This window comes from Anser anser (genome assembly GCF_964211835.1).
Source record: "Anser anser genome assembly, chromosome: Z".
NCBI lineage: Eukaryota > Metazoa > Chordata > Aves > Anseriformes > Anatidae > Anser > Anser anser.
Genome location: NC_139723.1, coordinates 59,737,184 through 59,759,363, shown reverse-complemented (window position 1 = coordinate 59,759,363; position 22,180 = coordinate 59,737,184). Strand labels below are relative to the sequence as shown.

General features: G+C 43.3%; 1 protein-coding gene across 8 annotated transcripts in view; it reads left to right on the top strand.

Moving 5' to 3' along the window:
• The window catches only part of KANK1 (KN motif and ankyrin repeat domains 1), a 127,568-nt gene that overhangs the window by 63,929 nt on the left and 41,459 nt on the right, over positions 1 to 22,180 (top strand). For 7 of the 8 annotated variants that reach the window (XM_083818278.1, XM_083818275.1, XM_083818274.1 and 4 more), the window contains one exon: positions 12,933 to 13,049. In XM_083818278.1, the coding sequence (XP_083674404.1) occupies positions 13,013 to 13,049 (37 nt within the window). In that variant the 5' untranslated portion in view covers positions 12,933 to 13,012. Of the gene's footprint in view, positions 1 to 12,932; positions 13,050 to 14,747; positions 15,285 to 22,180 lie in introns of those variants that run through there. The other variant, XM_083818279.1, reaches the window with a different exon arrangement.

Genomic DNA, 22,180 nt, shown 5'->3' with positions numbered 1-22,180 from the left:
AATATGTAGTATGTATACATAAGAAAAATAATGCTGTTTAAAAATATGGAATGGAAAGTGAAATGATTACCTGAAGAAACTTTTTGTCTAGTGTACTCCTTTTCTTATTTTGAACTTCACTGCAGGCTAAAATCAGTATGCTGCATTTTTGTACATTTTCTCGGCGATGCATTGCTACTCGATGTACATTGTCAGAACCAAAGGGCAGAGCATGGATTAATAATTAGTAATAAATGTGTCAATAGATGTTCAGTTATAACTTCTGTGCTTGATTTTGCTATTGTATCATGAAGGAAAAGAAAAAAGACATTCCAGAACAGTGGAGAGGAGCAAAGGGTAGAAGTTAGTATTTCCTCATATGTTAATGACATAGTTTTAGAAAATTAAGAGATTAAAAGTAGTAGTAGGAAAAGTACTTGCAAAGGTCTTTAATCCTAACATGTTGTGCCACCTTGTAACATTTTTGGTTGCCTATTCTCTTCCCTCTCAATAAAAAATATATTAACTATATTATATTGCTTTGCTTTTTTGCACCAGATCTGCTGCTCTGAGGAATGGGAACAGGTGGAAATTAGGGCTGGTTCGGTCTGGGTAAGGTGCATGTATCCTTGATGACAGAAATAGTGGAAAATAAGTAAGGTAGGGGGGAAAGATCTTGAGCAAATCTTGGAACAAGCCCAACGAGAAATTTTCTCCTTTAACCATTTCTCAAGGTTTAAAATGTAAAAGATTATCTACAAATATCCTGCTTTGTAGAGAAATTACACTGGCTGCAGAAGAACTGTTTAGGTTCTGCATTGACATGGAAACTGGAACCTAAAATTAAAAAGCTAAAAGCTTTTTTTTTTTTTTTTTTCCTTGGCTGGGACAGACCTTGTTCAAATTTAGCTGTTCCGTTCTTGGTTATGCATGGGATGAGGGAGAGATGGGTTATAAACAGGTAATGAGTTGGCTTTTTTTTCACCCCCCCAGTACTTTGAAAAAGACAGATGGATCTACTTTTAGTCCTGTGTTGGTTCTTTCAGCTGGGGAGTTTATAACAAATCCTTGTGTGTTGGGGGTAGGAAGAGCTTGATAATGTGGCATAGCTTCTTAGGGAGGTGACATGGGAATAATCTCAACATAGAAAGAGATACCAGAGATACCTCTATTGGGGCACTGGTATAGTGTGAAGAGTGCATTGATAATAGTGCAGTGGCTAATTTTGCCCTCCAGATAACATACCTGAATATGAAAGTGATTCTTTTCTTGCTAAGAACATATGATTTAGTTTTAGTTTTGAGACATGCCACATAGTTTCCCACCTTGGGGTGGCCTTTTGCAGAGAAATATGTGAATCACATGGAAGATGCAATATTTCATTGGCAGTCCTGCTGTACTGCTCTTTAGGAAAATTAGTATTTGCATTTGTCCCAGAACTTACTTAGTGGAGAAAGATAAAATGCTCTCTATTTGTATCTGTGTACCCCTATGGTGACTGATAGAGATACGTTTTTTACTGTTTCTATATTAATATGCTGTTATCCAATAATAAAATCAACTGAAAAGATTGTAAAGGTAACATATCTATGGATGCACATAGAAAGGTACACTTTTTTTCAGTTTGTGCTGGACTTGATCTGCTATCTCAGGGTTATAGGAACGTGACTTTCAGATCCATACATCATTTGAGGAATTACAGATTTGATTCTAGCTTGGCATGTGCCAGATATATATGTGCCCTAAGTTATAGAGGGGCCCTTGTTCGTAAAGTGTGTCTACTCATGTCAGTGCTGAGATGTCGCTTTGTCTGAGAGTCAATTTAAATGAAAGCTGAGATTATTGGGATGTGACTGACTTGTGCAAAAATAAGTTCCAGTGCTGCAGGCCACAGTCTTGCACATGGCAGTTGTACTAAGTATGTCTGAACAGCTGAAGACCTGAATGCATGTGGGCACCTCTCCTTTCTGGCTTCCTGTGGCAGAGCCGTAGTGTACACCATGCTAGGAACCAGACGCAGGACTGTAAACTAGAACTCCTAAGTGAAAGAAACAATTAATCGAGTTCTAACATCTGGCTCCTGAAGGTAAAAAGTTCTTGTCTAATCAGTCGATTTGCACACTTTGCCCTATTGTGGCACTTCTCAGTACAGCTGTTTGAATAAGAAAGAGGGCATGAGCATGAGCAGATGCTTAGAATAATTAACACAAGCGTTAGCTAACCCTCTCACTGAGATGAAGGAAGACACTGTGTCAGCTGAATGCTACCTGTATTACCCAGATTAAATGACAGAGTCCCCGAGCATTAGGAGCATTAGGCTGCTTTAACCTTGGTTTGACAAGCCAGCAGATAGGAACGCCCCTCCACAGGACAGGTGCCTTGCCCCAGCTTGTGATCCCCTCCTTTGGGTGGGTAAGTGCTCTGCAGGTGGCCACTTGCAGCATGATGATTTTGGCTGGATGCAAGGCAGAGACAGTGCAACACTTGCACAAAACTGACGAGTCTTTCTCAGTGAGCTGTTGAGCAGGAAGTGTTTGAAAACACCCAGCTAGCCTGCCCCCACTGTGCTCAGCTGCAAGTGCTTCTGTTCGGTCTCCAGTTGGTTCATCCCAGCTCCAGGTCAAAGGGTTAGCTGGACTCAATGGCTTGATGCATGCTCAGCAACGAGAGGAAATTTTGTGTGTGGTGGGATGGTTGATGAGTTTTTGCTGCTGTGAGATCCCGTGTCCTTGCCACTGGAGCATGCAGGTGTGGTGTGGTCTGGAGATGGCTCTCGAGGAGGAACGTGAGAAACCTGCATACCCCTGGGATGAAGCAACCTGCAGGATGTCTCGATTGGGTTCCCCAGCCAAGAGAATACCGTGTGCTTGTTGTCTCAGTGTACTGGAATAATTGCAGGGAGGTAGGGTCCCTCTGTGTTTTGGGAGGAACTTTTTCTCTTTGAGGCTGTAGGAGTAGTCTAGCATTTAGTAGTGATGGATGTTGGTGGCGTGGACTGCAGTCTTGGATGGAGAATAGGACTTCACAGTCCTCTGTTGTAAACCGTGATGAAGGAAAAGTGAGTCCCAGGGAATATTGTCTCCATGCCCCTAAATTATTCCATTTTTGGTGTGGGGAGAAAAAAATAAATAAAAAAAAATATCTGTAGAGTAAGGACCGGTTGATACTGAAGTTCACAATGCTGTTATTAGTGGCAAAGAAGTGTGTCATAGAAAGAACTGCCAGGATTTGGGGTCTTGGTTTGGGGCAGGTAGCAATATTTAGGACTAGATGAGGACAAAGCTTATCTGCTACTGGAGTTCTCTCACATAAAGATACACCTTCAGCTGTGTGCCACCATGGAAAAGCTACACGGGCAAATGCTGCTGGACACAAGTCAGCAACTGTCCTGCAGCATCATGGCTGCCATTGATGTCACCCATTTGTCATAGCAGATTTATAGTTGCTCTATGTATAGCATCTCAGACCTAAAATCAGAAGAAGGGACAGACTGAGATTTGGCTATCTACTTCTGAATGCATTTCATGCTTATGCCCCTGCTCATGAAGTATAACTGAAAACTAAATACTTGGGTACTTTAGAAAAGTGTTAAATTTATCTATTTACCAGAGTTTGTGCATTAAAATCCTTGCAGCTTAAAAGCAAAGCCTAAATGAGATTCTAGTGCATTTCATGAGCTGTTTACAAACATCCTTGATGGGTGCTTTCACCTCAACCTTTAAGTTTATCTACACTTTAAATAAGCAAGTTTCAAAGTAGTGGGATTTGCACATGTGTTTTTATAACCATTATACGACTTTTAATGCTTAGGCCAAGATTGTGGAAAGGATGCTCTTTCGTCCTGCCCCCCCGAGTGAACAGATGTGACTGGTAGAGTTATAGAATATCCTGAGTTGGAAGGGACCCACAAGGATCATCGAGTCCAACTCCTGGGTTCCCAAGGGACCACCCAAAAATGAGACCATGTGTCTCAGAGCATTGTCCAATTGCTTCTTGAACTCCAACAGGCTCGTTGCCACGACCACTTCCCTGGGGAGCCTGTTCCAGTGCCTGACCATCCTCTCGGTGAATCACCTTTTCCTGATATCCAACCTACAGAATCACAGAATATCCTGGTAGTTCGTGTACATGCTGTAGAGAAGAAAGTGCAACTGCTTCTTTTGCCAGGCACAGCAGCTCCAGTGTTGTCAATGCTGGGAAGCTGAAAAGGCCAAAAGTATTCAGCAGCTGATGTGTGCATAATCCACAACATGCGTTCATTCCTCTCATAACTTAACACTTGTTTTGGAAGCCTTTTTATTTGTTATTGGTGCTGGATTAATGTCTTTGTCATGGTAGAGGAAAACGCTGCTCAACATGCATGTTGTTTTGTTTCTCTCTTGATCAAACTGATCTGCCTCAGATCTTAAAAGCCTCATCCCTCCCACTTCACCACACACAAAAAAAATGTGGATAGCCCAGTTGCATCCCTTGGGCTCCTTGTCACAGCAAGCATTACAACTTATAGCGATATTGTGCCAGCCTGAATTCATGTGCTTTCATGTGACTCATTATTCATTGGCATAAACCAAAGGGAGTGTCTTCCACATCATGCATTAGGAATTTCAGGTATAAAAAAAAGTTGTTTTTTCAATCTTGGATTGTTTCTTTTTCTAGCTGATATGTTTTTGCTCTGACATAAACAGAAATTGGTTTCTGAGTTACAACAGTGTGCAGCCTTTGGAAAGGTTTTTTGCTTCTGTAATGTAATGTGATGAAAGTAACGTTGTCAGGAATGATTTTCAGAACAGAAGGGTGCCACGAGAGCTTCTGCAGGCTGCTGGGTGTGTGGGCCTTGCAGCGCTGTGTGATGGATGCCATCCAAGCAGACCTGTCTGTGTTTGGGCTTACAGCAGCTGCAGGAAGATCACACTCCTGCATGTTGGATCTGGGCCACCAAGTCAGCAGACTGGACAAAGCAAAAAGAGTTGAGCTCAGTTCTGCACAGATGGGGTGTTGTCTTTGTCAGGAGCAACAAAAGCATGCCACCTATAATGTGCGTGATCCATACAAACACTTACTATTACCAATGCACATTTCTCCTAGTAGTGAGAACTGTCACTCCTGGGTGACACTGGGTCTGGTGGACCCTGGAGAGCAGGTTTCCTTACCTTAAGTCCATTAGGCCTACCTGAGGCCCGGGTGGAAACCTTGTGTGTCTGCGTCTGACCCCTGGCATAGGTAAAGCTGCTCATCCTGCTGGCAAGTTCTGTTTTGTTTCAGCTCTCTACTTCTGTGACAAAAACTACTAAAACTGAGGTTTTCCTTCCTGTGTATTACATTGCGTGGGTGCTACGACCAAGCTTGGTCATGCTAACAAAAGTATCAGATGTACTTTGCCTCATTTTATAAGATTATTCTTGGAGACAGTTTTTTAGTAAGATGCTGTTCATGACAGGGGTGTCTCCTACATGGTTAGTGTACGTGTAAGGGTACAAATAGGGCAAGTAAAATGATCTGGGGATGGAGCTGCCATGTGATCTGTGAGAGAATATTGAGGTTGGTAAAGGAACCGAGAGGCTGGGTAGGGTGAATCTGCACTGATGTTCAGAGAGTCCGTCAGAGCAAGAATTTGGTGGCAGTCCGTAAAGTCCATAGGACATCAGTTTAAGACAGGAAAGGAAGTATTTCTTTATGCAGTGAAGCTTTCTGCTCCATGAGGCAGCAGGGGCTGGTGGTATTAGCACTACTAGAGGGGTACTAAAGGGGTACTAAACAAATTCACGGAAGCTTAACATGGAATTGAAATGAAGTATAATTATACCTTCTGAAATTCCCAATCCACTGATTCTGGGTGCTGGGAGAGCACAAAAAGCATGGATAGTAATTTGTCATCCGGCATGGGTACTCTCTTTAAATAGTATCTCATGTTGCCACTGTTGAAAATAAGATAGTCTGGATGGACCATTTGTCCTTCCTCACGGTATGCTCGTTATATTTGTGTCTGCTGGGTGCTATTTTGAAATCCTTCCCCTGTTGCTTGCTACCAGCAAGTCAATGTGGCTTGTATAGAACAGCTGATTTCTTTTCTGGATCCTTCAGGCCTGCTTGGGTTAATTCCATGTGAAGGGAGGCTAAAATCCAACAGCTGGCGATAGAGTGCTGATGTCATTGTTAACGAAGGTGACAAAGCAATACTAGGGAAATTCAGAAAATCGCTGGGTGGCTATAAGGATCACAGGTCTTTGAAAGATTCTCATATACATCCGTTTTCCATGACATCTTCTGTACTGAAAGCAGTGCAGTAAAGCCCTGCTCCTGAGCAGCAAGTAGGTGGCTTGGAAGGATGAAACAGAATCTCAGCCCAGGAGAGCAGGAGGAGACCATTTCCAAGTATGCAAAAGAAAACCCCTAAGACCTCGATGTTAGTGAAGGTTGTAAATTTATTCTCTGCTTGCAGAAATAACAAAGGGGGCAGACCTCCTAATGCAAGTCTGCTTAGGTGAGGGGAAGACAGTTTAGGACATACCGATGAAGGTGACCAATGGTTAATTCCAATATAACCTGAGACATTGTGTTGGCTGGGAATTTGCTGTTCAAGAGCAACAAAGATTTGATTTGTTTGTCTTGTTTGTTTATTTGTATTTGTGACGGGACAGAACCATGTGCCCTCACTAGGATCACTCTGACTGTTTTCTCCTTCAGCTCGCTGACTCAGGTCCCAGATGCTCTTGAGCCATCACTCTTCTTAACAGAGCTTAGCTCAGCTTTTGCCTGAAGCTCTGCTGTAAAGAGACCTTGTACAGGCCAGTGCTGTAAGTGGAGTGAGCAAGGAAGGCACGCAGGTAAATTCATGCTGACCGTAGCCGTATCTTGTTAATTAACTTGCCTGCTGAAAGGATTTACAAGGCTTCTTTTGCTGCCATCTTACTGCAGATCCTCTGGGAAAAAAATGGATACCATTGTGAGATGGCTTAATTTTTTTTTTTTTTTATTTTTTTTTGGTTGCCTGCTTAAATGCACTCCAAAATCAACTGCATATTATACTGTACATAGTAACAATAATCGCTGTTGATGGAGTAGATTGAATCACAACAGACTGCTGCCTGAGAGAGTCTGCAGGAAACACGGAAGCTGGGGAATTTATGCCTTTGCATTTTAGGGTGGCCTAGGCAAAACAGCCCGTGTTAGTGATTTATTTTGTTAAGTTAGTGAGATTTAAGCAGGAACTGAAGTTGCATAGTTTTGCTTGTGATGTGGATAGCAACATTAAAAAGACATTATCTCTGGAAAGCATGTGAATGGGTTAATTGTTACATAATTAAGTGAAACTTAAAATTGTTCCCAGTCTACACTTACCTCAAAATAGACTGCTCTGTGTCTGACCTAAAAAAAAAAATAAAACCAAACCAAAAAAAACCCAAAAACTACTCACGCACTTGCATTCTTACCTGGTTTTTAGCTTTATCTAATTATAAAGAACAACAACAACAACAAAAATGATTTCTTCTTCCTTACAAGCCTTGCCTCTCTATTTATTTGCCACCTGTACTGATAAACATATGGATAAAAAGAACCCAAACACAGTAGGGGTAGAATTGAAAAGAGACTATCAGTGATCTACGCATTCATTCTCCCAGGGTAGATACCAACCACAGACCAACTCCCCACATACTTTCTCTTTTGCTGCTGCTGGCTCCAGCCCTTGCTTCATTTAAATTGCACCTGGCGTATTTGTTTGAGAATGTGAATTAAGTTGCAGATGTTCCAATTTCCTGTAGAGCCTCACAACTTTGGAAAGTGCTTGCCCCTCTGGCTGAGCAGGAGGGGGGATTTCTAGTGCCATTTTCCTGTTGCAGCTAGAGAAATTACCATCCACGTCTTTAGATGGATTTTGCATGTGTCTTGGCTCTTGTTTGCAAATGTTATCTGTGTCTTGTAGAATGAAACTAGGCGAGTTTTACTGCCAGGACGACCCACATGTGAGAGGGAAGTGTCAGCCAGCAGTTTTGTTGCACTCATCTATAGCAACAATGGAGCACTGCCAGTTCTGAAGTGTTGCATCTTGTGGGTCGACTTGCTCTGTCAAATCCCTCCATCCCAGGCCTACTAAATCTTCTTTGTGCTTGCTGGGCAGGATTACAGAGATGTTTTCTCTCCCGGACCCATCTTCTGGTGTCTGAGTGAGTCCATCTGAGCACCTGGGAGCCAGTACCTTTGAATCCCACAGCTCTCTGCCCCACAGCTCTTAGTCCAGATCTTTAACAGTAGCATCTTGGTGTCCTAGCCATACTCACACATGAGTGGTTCAGGATATCTGCAGATCTGGAGCTTGTGTTCAGTGGTTGATGTGACCATGTAGCCTTAGCAGTCCATGCATGCCATGAGAAAAAGGAAAAGTTGTATGCATGTCTACTTACCCTTAAGCTGTGCTGCTTGGGAAGCCAAGGCCTGTCTCCTTGAATCCCCCCAAGCAAGTGCTTGTGCACCAGCATTTCCTGTAAGTGACTGTGACACCTGGACAGAAAGAATTTCATGGTTGCTTTTCTGAGTTAAGAGCTGAGTTATCTTTCTTTTCTACTAAGTGTTGCCCCCCTGCCATTCTACGACTGCTCTTAGATTTAACCTCAATGTTTTTCTGTCTGAAAGCATTCTTGCTAACATTGGTGGGAGCCTGGATTTTCTGCCAGGTCTATGATTCTGTATCTGCAACTCTGCTGTGAAGATGCCAGGACTGAAGTATACTCAGGTATTTCTGGCTCAGAAATACTAGCATAGCTGTAGGTGACCCAGTGAGATGCAACACAAAGGAGGAACAAGGTTCCTGTCCCTTGTGATTAGGACATAGACTTGATGATTTGCCTAAAGAATCACCATTCTGGAAAAACCTGTAAAAGCTGGGGTGTCGTGATAGTTTGTAGAAACTGAGGATCATGTGTGTGTAAGGTTTCTGCTGTGGAACCTGAGGGCAGAAGAGAGTTTGAATATCTAATTCAAAACACTTTAAACAACTGCTTCATTGAGCAATAACTCTTCATATAGCTAGTCTGTGCTTGTTTTGCATTTGCCCTAGGGTCTGTAAATCACAGAATTCGCAGGCAGGCATAGGGAGAGCATGTAAAAACACATGGGCAAAAAGTGGAAGAGTTGGGAAGGGAATATGTAAGCTCTTCTACTATTTTTTTTTTTTTTTGGTAAGATGTCTGCACTGGAGAACATGCTTTGGTACAGCCATCTGTTTTCTTCCTGTGTGTGTTTTAGCTGACTTACAGTGTTGTTCTGTGCCTTGCCCACACAAGAGGCTTCTGTCGAAGTGCAGTTCTTGTGGTGTGTGTTGCTGGGAAATCACATGCAGTACCTTTCTAAAAGTGGCCAATGTACTTGCCAGCAAAGCTTCAGAAATTCAGTTCTGTATGTTACAGCTCAAAATGGTATGAATTCCCTTGCTCTGTGAGTCTGCTGAGTGAGGCTGGATTTTTTCCATGCTTTGACAGCTGTTTAATAAGCAGATTGTAAACTGCAGTTGCATTTCATCCAAAAAAAAAAACAACACCACCCACAACCATACACAAGAAAACAAAAACAACAACAAAATTCTTCCAGTTATGTTAGGAAGTAAATTATTAGAACCTATATTTTTCTCTTCTTTTCCCATTTTCACTCTATGTTGGGCTGAATTTGCTTCCTAAATTATTTTATTAATCCTCATTTAAGCTCAGAAGCAGCACTGCCTTAACTAAAGGTAAGTGCGTATCTTAACAGAGGTGCTTCAGTCTGCACAACTTTGAAACCAATAGAAGCGTACCCAGAAGGGAGTTTGTTCTAGGTCAATTACATCTCTTTAAGCCACAACAAACTGTAGACCCGAGGCCTTGTTTTGGCTTTCAGCAGTGTCTTATTAATTTTATGACAACTCTTACCTCAACTACATTTGCTTCGTGCTATTAGAAGGCTCTCCTCATGCATGCCTGTGATGGTGAGTAGTATTTTTGAAGCAAGTAAAGGGCTCTAAAGCTGCACACTTAAAAAATAAAAGCAAAAAACAATGACCAAACAAAAAATCCTTTCATGTAGTACCGAATGATGTTTTCCTAAGAAGTTATGGGGAGTGTAAAGCATGAGTTTGCTGGTGGGAGGGAAGAAGGCACCTCAGCCTCCTGGCCTCTGAAGTGTTGGACATAAGTGTTGGTTAAGGGTGTGACTTCATAGAAACACAGAGTGGTTGGGGTTGGAAGGGACCCTAAAGCCCATCCAGTTCCAACCCCCCTGCCATGGGCAGGGGCACCTCCCACCAGAGCAGGCTGCCCAAAGCCCCATCCAACCTGGCCTTGAACACCTCCAGGGATGGGGCATCCACAGCTTCTCTGGGCAGCCTGTTCCAGTGCCTCACCTCCCTCTCTCTGAGTAAAGATTTTGTTCCTAATATCTAACCCAAATCTACCATCTTTTAGTTTAAAGCCCTTCCTCCTTGCTCAGTGGAGACGATGTTAAACTGATGCCCACCTAGCCAACATTTGTACCAAATTTCCTCACCTTCCAGTTGGTCAGGTGCGTGCAGCTCCCTTTGCATGAGCATTGGGAGCTGTGCAGCTGTGGTGTGTGCTGAGTAAGCCCAGGGAGCTAGCCAACATCCAGCGAACAGAAGCGCCGAGGTAGGACCCTGGAGGGCTATGGCCAGATGGATACAAACCCCTTGGCAGGTTTTCTCAGACGTGTATCTCCAGCTTTCTTTGGCTGCAGTTGCATAGGAAGTCGTGGATGGACAGGACATTAGGTTGCCTGATGAAGCAACCACGCTGTGGGTATCTTACTCTGCCTCTTTGGTTTGCTTTGCAGTGGTGCGAGCCTTGTGCTGCAGCCATGTACAGTAAACATACATAATGAAAGTAGGGAAGCACTCCTGTTGCTGCCCTAGTGACGTTAAACAAATTAGAAGTAGGTGAATTAATTCAACCCTGTCTTCCCTTCAGTGCACTGCTTTTAGTGTCTGCTGTCCCTCTAAGTGCAGTCTGTCCTGAGACAGTGGTTGTCCCGAGAAGCTTACCAGGGGAAGAAATCGATGGCATTTTTTCATTAGTCATGCACCGAGACTCAGTGAATTTGCCTATTGTGAACATAAAGCATCACCTTATCTCCTGATTGCAGTGGCAGAAACAGGAACAATGCTTTAGAATTTAACGCTTTGGAAGGAAGTAGTTAATATTTTGCTAAAAGCAGATTTCAGACTTTGATCCTGGCTGCAAACACAGCCAGATAGGTGCTTTACTGTTCTTTTTAACCATACTTCATTGTTCCAGAAATCTGATATTAACGTTATGCCTGGGATCTTGTGATGGGCCACTTTGGCTGTGCTGGATGCCTGCTTTTATGTTTTATTTTATTCTGTTTGTAGCCTTTTGCTGGTACAGTCTTTTCGACACCTCTGTGTCCCTGCCATTCTTTCAGCAAGGGATTGTAAATTAAAAAAAAATATATGTCAGAGCTTGGGAAGGAGGAGTTGCAATGGAGGTCTTTCTGCATTCTTGGAAAATTAATGTCAAGGTTGTATTAGAAATGTAGTGATTTGTACTTGTGTTCCCAGAAAGGGAGAGCTAAGCTGTGTCAGCCCTTGTGATGGAGTGCCGTCACTTTCGAGAGACAACTGGATTCTCTGTCAGCTGGTGTATCTTTGACTCAGCATGAACATTGTTTGTACTGATTCTTTTCTGGATTTTCTATTCCTTGGCTAATCTGCTTAGCTCTTAAATACTTCCATGCATGTAGTGTCAGAGCCAAATGAAATATAATTGGAAAAATGTGACTGGTTTGTCAAGGACCTGTCAGAGTAAGTCAGACTGGGGTCGTAGAAGCAGGGTGTTCTTGATACACCTGAGCTCCACCTTTGAGTCAAAAAAGCTAAATGCTGTTTGGATTGTAGAAAACTTGAAGCGGAGCCAGGAGGAAGCTTCTCAGCAGTACAGGCTGAGTTAAATTCTGTTCCTCCGAAGATGAGGACTGCAAGCACGCTGCTTTGCAGTGGGCAGGAGAGGAGTAGCAGGAGCCCTACTGTGGACCCAGCAAGGCTGGCCTTGCAGAGCTAACTGGCAGCCAGGTAGCTGCAAAACTGCTGCCAGTTTTGCTTCTACGTCTTGTTTGGCTTCTGTTCTGCACCCACCCACCCAGGGCAGGAGCATCCTCTCTTTGCACCTGCAGCCTGAGCTTCAGGCAGGCTCTGCTTCTCCGTGCAGCTCCCCATGGATGGAGCTCACGGGCCCCTGCTCAGTCTGTTGCATGGGTGCTGAAAACAAAGCATGCGAATACTGGGGGTGTCACCACTGGGACCTGCAGGGGACGGGTCTTTCAGGTGCATCTTTCAATGCCAACTCTGGGCCCCCTGTGCCAGCATGCTGGTTCCACATGGAAGCCATCGGCCAAGTGGTTTATCATGGCACAGGGATGCTCAGGCTTGCCTTGGATGTCTGTTTGGTGGGTATCTTCTGCCCTCACCTCCCTTGGGGGGACATCAGAGCTCAGAGAGGGCAACCAGTCCAGCACTGATATAGCTGCACTGATACAGATGTGGTAACAGCTCTTCTGTAGGTGCCCTTCACTTAGCATCCTCTAACCCCATTTCTATAAGCCGTGGGATAATCTGAAACTTCACACGTGTGCGAGCAAATTGGAGGAATTCGTTGTGGTACAAAGAAAGCTAGAGACCAGCAGTTGAAAAGCTGCGGGTAGGAAAGAAAAAAAAAAAAAGGCCAATTGCAGATTCAGCTGGTCCTCCTTGTGAGCTGTCAGAGACAGCTTCAAATGAAATGGTAGCTCAGGGTTGTGTGATAGCTGGGGCTTACTAAGAGAAATACAATGTGAGTGACTGCTGTGGTGAAATTTGTACTGAAGGTGAGACTTAAACACTCGAAAATGTCTGCTGCTTAATGCATTTAACTCCTAAAACTGCACGTTTTTAACTGCCTTTTTCTCATTTGTTTCAGGTTGCATGTCTGGTTGGACTTGATGCATGACATTTGCATGACAGCTAACAACCTTGCTCTGGATGTGTCACTGAGCAGACATGGCCTACCCAGCAAATACTAACGGCAGTGCTGCAGGTAACTAATTGGGAATGCATTTCCCACTTTGGATCATTACATTTTCTGGATTGCCTTTTCCTTACATTGTGACAGCAGCAGAAGGGGGAAGCGGCAGCAGTCAAAACTAAACACTGAAAACTAATTTCCTGGTTGATCAGAGTCTGTCCCTCCTACCTCATGTCCCTATCCACCCAATAATCTTTTAAATATTTAAAATGTAGAAATTTGTGAAGGTGTAAGGGATGGCATCTCAATCTGTCAGCATGAAGCACCGTCCACTTCCATGGACCTACACAGGCTTAAACCAGGCTCGGAGAGGCCTGGGGGTGTACTGCAAGAGGTTGTCTGGTTGTTATCTTGTGCCTGTAGCTGCTTTGTGAGATTAACCAGTTCTTTTGCATTGAATATGCAGCCTGTCCTGATCACCCCTATGGGTTTGGCTAATTTTAATTTACTCTATTAGTTCTAAGCAAGCAATGTCAAGAGGAGTTTTTCATTATTTCAAGAGGCTCCTGAGATGTCTGTTTTGGTTGGGTGATACGCTCTGGAGCAGATTGGTTGGCATGTTCAAAGGTTGCTGAGAAGGCCTGGTAGGTCAGGAAAGGGCAGAGACTGCAGAATGACTGATAAAAGTGTGGCAGTGGTGTTCCTCTTGCAGTTGTGTCAATATTTTCCTGTTCTCCTGATCGCTACACAAACATAACTTTAGCCCACTAAAGCCCAGGCTTCTACCGGGGGATTATATGGAAAATTTCAAGTGCATGGCAGGAGCCTGTGGGTGCTCTTTTGAGACCTCTTAATGTAGGTATAGGGGGAAATGGATTTATCAATACAGGCTGGGGTGGCTGGGATCAATCTGAACATCCTGAAGAAGAACGTTAACTACCTCTTTTGTTATGCATATATACAAAAACTTCAGCTTTTTTATTGCTAAGGTTCATGTTCAAGTGATATTCACTGGATCACGACATGTACATGTTAAGAATTGGCTTATCTGGAACATTTTAGCACTGGCCTCATTAGTGAGTATGTTTTGTCATGGAAACTACTCCTAAATTATTGGATATGCTCACTATAGAATTTTTATAATTAGTGCAAGAGATTAAAGTATTTTGGGTGTGGGAAATTAGAAATATGGAATCTCATTATCTGCAATTTATGCAAAACAAGGAATCAAAACAAGGAATCTTTTTTTAAAGACTAGTGGGAGTTATATGAAAACATGGAAGTTACCATTATCTATTGATGATTCAAGACTGAATTTACCAATGCTACTAAGTCCTGAAAAAGGATGTTTTCTCCTTCCTTCCTTACCATTCCATACTTTTATATAATTAGAGGTAACATTCTCTAAAAAAAAATCTATTCTTTTGTAATCTTTTTGAGAAGGGAGACTTCAAAATGTCTGTTGTGTGACTTACCTGTACCTGTTTATTTCTTATCCCCCCACCCCCCCAATAATTTGCCTTTTTTTTAGTAGTATGCTTTTAACTTAAGTCATGCAGAACAATTTCCTCTGCTTAGAAGGAAGGAAAAATTGTGCATGAACTGTTACTGATTGGTTTATAAATTTCCCCCCACCCTGCAGGAGAACTGTCTATTGGAAAAGTTTATAGATATTTAAGTACAAAAAAGCTAAATGTTTGTACAGGGGATGTGTTAATGCAAGATGAAGTTTTAGTTTCAGGATTGTTATGCAAACAAATCTTCTTGCAGGATAGAAGCTGTTTGTTCCCTTAATCGCAGAAAGACGCTATAATGAATTGCAAGTATTTAATTCAAAACGAAATTGGACAACATTTTGCAGAGGCTGTCAGGACTTGTTGGCTTTACAAACCCTTCAGGCCAGCGTTCTAACATGCAGCTATGTGCGCAGCTATGTACGCCTGCGTCTCCAAATCCTTAGCATTTCATAATGGACAAACTATTGGGCTGCAAGTACGTGTGATTTGTTATCCTGCTGTCTGGGAGAGCATGCCTTTGGACGAGCAGGAGCTGATTTGGGCGTTGGACATATTGAAGCAAGCTGCTTAATTGCATGGAGCTCTAACAGTGGAAAGACAAACTTCTGGGGTGGTGTTTTCTGCACCAGCTGAATCAATCAGCAACAGGAAAAAGAACTAGAAAGACTTGTTACAGACTACTAAGCTGCGTATGTTACTTGAATATTTTGGCAAGTTTGACCACATGTTCAGCTGCATTCGAGTATGAGGTGACTAAGGAACAGTGGTTTGCTTTGGTTAACTCGAGAATGTGAGTACCTGCACTATTAAATGATTATGCCTCTCTGACATCTCAGTAAATTTTTTTTCATTATACAAGCGTAAATGGACTACTGCTGCTGCAGATAAAATCTAAAGAGGAATGCTTGAATTTGGAAATTGTTTGCAGGAAGGGATCAAGCTATTTTGCATTTGTATAGAGGACGTTTTAAAGGATGTTTCTTGGAAGTACATTTGCTGTAAATATTTTCAGTGAGTATGCATGTGAGATAAGCTACAAAGCAAGTAATGACTTTGTCATGAAAGCAGTGATGATAATTTTCACTGCCTCTTGTATATTTCAGTGAAGACGTACTTTAAATATGGCTAATAAATAACGTAGACTGTGATTTAGACTTCATTGCTGTTTGTCAATAGTTTTGCTTTCTGCTGAATTATGAACTTAGTTTTATCACTCTGTTCCTGATTTCACTGCACAGACATCTTGTAGTGAACTGTATTTCTTTCAGCTGCGAGCATGTTTGTTTCGTGTCTTTGCATTTTGGAAAATGTTTTAGAGATTTGGTTCTGATGTTGGGAGTAGGCTCTCTCAAATTTTTCCTGTCTCCTTGGAAAAAAGTTTAGGTCTCTCTAACACAGGTGATAAATTGGCACTTATAGGGAAAAAAAAAAAAAAGTTGCTTCATTTTATCGATTATGTGCTGGGTAGTCACAATTGTTTGCTGCTTTGAGTCAGCCCCAGTGTCTCAGTCCAGTAAACTCAGGCTGAAGCAGTGCAGTAGAAGTCCAGAGCCTGCCATGCACTCATACAGGGAGCTGCAGCAGGAGCTGGGAAATACCCCATGTCTGTGAGGAGCTGTTGGGAGGCTGGCCTTGTTTTGGTACATAATATAAATTAATTTCTCTTTGCACAGGACAAAAAAAAAAAAAAAAGTGATTATTTTTCAAAATAACATTAGTGTCTTCATTAACTGCTGGGTGAAACTTCCAGTAATTGTTAGCTTCTGTGCTTGCTAGGACTGATGTATAAATCATCTATCTAATGAGGCTGTGCAAATGTTTTTGTAAGTGGTATCTGCAGAAAGACCCCCCAGTCAGCTATGAAAAGCACGGTGAACCACCTGTCTGAAACTTACCTGGCAGTTTGCAAATAACGCTGGCTGGATTTTATTTTTTTTCACTAATACTTGATTTGCTGAAACTTTGTTTTCAAAACATTTTCTGAAAGGCACTGAATGGTGTGAAATTCCAGTGCAATTCCATTTACTCTGCTGTAGAAAACAAGGAAGTGGCAAAACAAACATAGGAAACTGATTTACAATGATAAAGATTAAAAACCTTATTTGTTTCTAACCGTAATGAAAACATCTGTTTTATTTGACTTCCCTAAGCACCTCATGCTCTGTACCCCGAGCTTGCAGAATTGTCAGTCATCTCTCTAACAAGAACATTAAAAAAAGTTTTTTTTTAATGGAAGAAGAGCTTTTCCAGTTTTCTTCGGTAGGATGGGCTGCAGGGGTCAGTATAACAAGGCTGTTGCACAAACCCTTTCTTTAGTTTGCTGTAAAGCAGATGCATATTGTTTCCTGAACGAGGCATCTGAGGTCTTCCTCATCCTTTCTCTTTTCTCCCTTTCCTCTCTGCTTTCCCCCTCACATTTTTTTCAGGATTTGGGTTTGTTTTCATGCCTTCCCATCCCACTTCGTACATACTTTTGCTCACAAGAGCGTACTCCTCCTCACACAGATTCATTTGAACTGTATGTTTAACTTGCCTATATTCTTTACCTCCTTCAGATTGGCATACAGTTCCCAAAGCTGTTGCCATCACAGCAGCTCCCCATCACTGTCATTGTTCTCTTCGCATCCATAAAGCAAGGAATTGCTGCTGTCTCCTTCTTCCCTGCAGCAGCCAGTGTGTGGGCACCAAGTGCCTGTGGACGGGAGCTGCAGAGGGTGGAGTCCAGCCTCCTGGCCGAGATGTGACCTCTGGCAGGCTCTGGTGGCCACGGCCAATACAGAGAGCAGCCGGGACTGTGAGGCTCCAGGGGATTTGGTGGTGGACATAAACCATTTGTGAGTGTTAGTCTCACTGCTGGAGCCCGTTGTCCCTCTGATTATTTTACATATGGACAGTTACTCTGGAGAACATATATTTGCTGAGAGTAAATGCTTTTATCATACTCATCCTCTGCATTAATTTGTAAGAATTCTTACCAAACCTTTCTAGACACATTTGTAGTTACAGAACTGTTTGAATTGGAGTCTCTTCTATAATTTGATTTTCCCGATGCAAATAATCTTTGGCAACGTGCATGGAGTTTTTGCATGTTCCCAGCCTCATGAGCTGAAGTGTACCCTGAAGAAGATAGTGCCACGCACCAGAACTTTACCTGTGCTACTAATTTTAGCTGAATATCCACTGGTTTTCATCGACCCTCAGTTAATAAATGGAAATATACAGCACTGAGCTACAGAAGTAGCAACTGGAAGTGTTGATTGCTAAGTCAGCCTGACACAGCTTTTAGCTGGCAATTTGGTTGGGTCAGGACTGTGATGAGAGTCTGCTTAACCCGGAGCTTGCTGCCCTACCATGCTCCGTACTCCAGAGCTACATCTGTTCCCCATCAGAGCTAACAGGGACACGTGCACGTGGAAGGTGTGCTTTGGTAGCCAGTGGGACATGTGCCGTCGAGAAAGCCTGCTGGATAGCCACGTAGCCTTGTGCTTTCTGCATGGGCAGATGGCATGTGGGGCTGTCGCTGCTGCACTGCCCCTGCCTCACCTAGTGAGTCACCCTGGTGGTGCCCAGTATTTAAAAACAGGCGAGGGTGGGACTTTGAAATCTGTGGGGTGAAGGGTGAGTGAGCCTCCAGTGATTTCACATCAGCTTTATCATAAAGCGTATCAAAATTTCCATCGGTATGCTGCAGTACGCTCACCGATGCCAGATCTGCCTTAAGGACAGATGGCTGGAGATGCAGCACACGATCTCACAGCCAGTGCCAACTTTCTGCTTGAATTAATAATTGTTTCTTCTGCAGCTGCTAGTTGATACCTGTAATCCAAGGTTGCAGTGCTGCCACAACAGAATGGTTGAAAATAACACTGACTTGCATTTGCCCAACCTAGAGGCTTTTATCAGGCCGTAGAGGAGCAGGGATCATATACCTTCTTTTCCATGGGACTTGGTGCTCGAAGAATGCCCTTCAGGCCTGATCTTGGAGTCTGATGGAAGGGACAAGGGCAGGAAGAAGTTTGAAAGGGTAGAGTAAAACAGTGTGGTTAGGAGCTGAGGATGTAGCAGTCTTGCAAAGGTACCCTCTGGATAGTCCAGTTCTTAGAAATGGCAATTGGATGTGGCAGCAAGCAGATGGCCCAAGACACAAGGCCAAGTGAAGATGGGGATGCCTTGCAGAAGGACGAAGCATGATGAGAAACAGAAAGGATTTAATAGGTATGTCTTGTGTGCAGAGGTAACTGCAGTTCTTGTAGTAATGTCTGTCTTGTTCTGGATTATCTGCTGCAGCTTCCTAGGAGCTTCTGGCATCTCATTTAGGCAGAAGACTGTTTTCATTCATCTCTGATGCAGGCTTGCTCATGGAGCAATGCACACTTTCCTAGTGCCTGAGCTGCTGAGATGTACTTGCATTGGCTGTACCTGGACCTTCTCACGTGGCCTGCTTCTGCTGCCTGTGGAAATGTGTGCTCTCTGCACCCCTAGAGGCAAAAAGGGGTGCTGATCTTTCATTTTAAAGCCAAGGCTCTAGGGTCTAAACAGGTCTGCCTAGCTGTTTGTAGTACCCTGTAATCTCACTGAGTTGGTGGAGATTAACAGTTGCCACCTGCTCAGGTGACCCTGCTTGAGCAGGGGGATTGGACTAGATGACCTCCAGAGGTCCCTTCCAACTCCAGCCATTCAGCAATAGAAGCCCTTAGGTCTTGTGATGAAGGTCACCACTTTGCACTGATCTAGTGGCTGTCTGGTGGGAGGCGTGCATGCAGAGGGGGGCTTGGGTGAGGGCCAAGCACCAGTACTGGGGCAGGCGTGTGTCACAGGAAAAACGCAAGAATAAACTCTCTAGCCTTGAAAAATTATTCTCTCTCCATCCTCATCCTTCGCTCCCCTCAATTCTCAAGCTACATAAAAGTGCACAACTCAGCAAATCACCCTATGGCCATTTTACCTACAAGAGTACATCTTGTCTTCAAAACTGTTCTGTGGTATTTCCCACTTCCATCCCAGATTCTCCTGTAGAAAGCACTTTGGGAACAATGTGTATGAAACTTAAGAGTACCTGGTGTCCCTGGGGAAGGGAGGGGATTTTGTAGCCTTTAAAAGCGTACGGTCCTCCAGGGAAATGGCTTGGATGGAAATAGCTTGATTACAGCTGGTTGTCTTCTGTGAATGCCTGTGTTTAGACATGTTCCTTGCAGAAGAGTTGCTGCTGGAGGAGAAGTCCTTGGGGAGCTTCTTGCAGTGGCCAGCTCGCTCCTACCCCTTTTTGTGCCATTTGTAAGGCTTTGGGTTGGAGATAACAGAAAGGCAGCCCTTCCTGTATCATGTTTTCACAGCAGGCCTAGGGGCTGAGGGAGTGCTCAGGCTGCCCACGTTGGCATCCTGCTCTATCTCCATTTCCTTCCTCTGGAAACACAACTCCCTGTTGGCAGCGTGCGGATTCCTGCCAGGGTGTCCCCGGGTGACCAGCTCTGAGCTGACACAACGAAGTGTGCCTGTGACCCTCCTCCCCTTTCTTCCTTCAGTTCCCTCTGATTTCATCCAGAAATTGCACTTACCATATTGATTGAATCCAATGGTTGACTTTCAGCGTCAGATGCACCTTGCAGCACATGAGGTTTAGCAGATCCACCATGCACAAAGAGGGCTCTCCCCCTCCCATGTCTCTATCTTTTAAAAAATTCTTCATGGCATATGCTCAGCTGTGTTAGTCTCCTGAGGTTTTTTCTTCACCTAATTCTTCACACAGACGTTGACAACAAAACCAAGTGCTCAGATGTGCAGAGGTAGCTGTGTGTGATCCCATTGTCCTCCTTCATCCTCTCAGTCCATCCTTCTACACTCACCTCCTTCCCTACTTCCTTGTAGAAGCTGTAATGTGACCCTTGCCCCCTCTCACAGCCCTTCCCTTTTCTTGCTTGACTTCTCCTCCCTAGTTATCATGTAATACATGTTTTATATAATTAAGTCTTCTGGTTTTTCATTTATGCATTCCTAGATATTTTTTCTACATGACAATATTTTTGCTTTCCTTCAAAATATTTCCTTCAACATGTTCAAAATTATTCAAAATATTTCCTTCAACATGTCCGTCCTGTCTGTGATACTCCCATATTGCCCTTCAGTACTTGTTTGAAAATGGGAGCAGGAGGACAAGGGAGAGGGAGGGCGTGGATACTGTTTCTAATAGCTTGGTTTGAAGGTTTGGTCAGATTAGGGTGAGGATCAAATTAACTGATAATTGGGAACAGATTGTTCTCCCTATGTAAACCAGACGTTGCTGGTCTAGAGCAGTCATTTTTTGCTGAGGGGCATGTTTGTTGATGTACTCCTAGCCCCTTTCCTGCCATCTCTACACAAAACCAACCCTTCTGCCTGGAGCACCACTGTATGGGTTGCAGAAGATTCAATAATAAAAGCAAAGTGCACTTGTGCAACTTCGCTGCTGTTACTGGAATTTCAGGTCTAATCCTAGCAAACAGGCCAAATTTTAAGGTCTCATATATGCTACTTGACAAATCTAAAATGTGCAGCTTAAAAAAAAAAAGTACAAGTACAATAACATGCATGGTTGTGGTTAGAAAAGTAGACTGACATTTCCATGTGATAAAAGCACAAAGACTAGATCAGAGAAATCATGTTTTAAGGGATTATGAGGATTTTTATTTTTTTTTTAACTTCAAGAAGTCCTTGGCTAAGCCTTTTCTCCGTTTCCTTTCCATTTTTCCAGAAGAAGTTGTGATTCTTAACTTTAGATGGGTATGTTTTTCTGTTTAAAGTGTAAATTAGAATCACTCATTTCTGCTCCTGTCTTCTGTTTTGCTTCATGGAGACAGATGGTTGTTACATAGCTTTTAAGCTTACCAGTACTTGATTGTGCTCATGAGGCTGTGCATCCACTGCATCACCCTTTAGATTTTGACCATTCTCTCTTGCCATCATTAGTTACAGTTCTTTTCACTTCCTTTGCTCTCAGACAAGCGTGTCTGCCATCTAGGATGTTCTTCATTTCCTTTTTGCTCCCTGACTACCACCACCCCCCACAGGTATGCACTGCCTTTAAAGATCAGAGCCTTCACTCTCAACCTGTCTTGAGTGCTGTGGAGAACACAGTTAACAATTCTAGGAAAATTACTCTCCCTTTGCAAAGTTGTAGAGATACCAAGACTCAAGTGGCATGAGCGTGGCTCAGCCAGACCGCCTCAGGCCATATCCTAGTAGAGCAGGACACCAGGAGCAGTGGAGACCACTGTTCATCAGCTTACATGGTATGTTAATAAGAGATGTGTAGTCTTGTCCATGGGTCCTCATTATTTATATTGTGGCACATGCTTTTTCTCCCACATTTTGTGTGGCTCTTTTCCCTGTCCCAGCCTTTTGTATAATCAGTATGTTATTGTGGGTAGAAGTGCAGTATTTCTGGATTAACAATTGTTACTGTAAACCCATGGTGTTTTATTGTGGAGTATTGATCCAAGAGGAAAGCAAAGAGATCCCCAAAACCAGGTTGTGTCATCTCTCTGACAAAGCTGTGAATTCCTTCCTTCACCTCCTGCCTCTGCTCAGCCGAGGGAGCTGGGGGTAACACTGTAGGACTGGGACACTTCCCATGCTGGCAGAATTGGACACCTGACCCCGAATGACTCAGTCTGCTGTTTTTACAGTGCACCTGGAGACAATAGCTAGGCT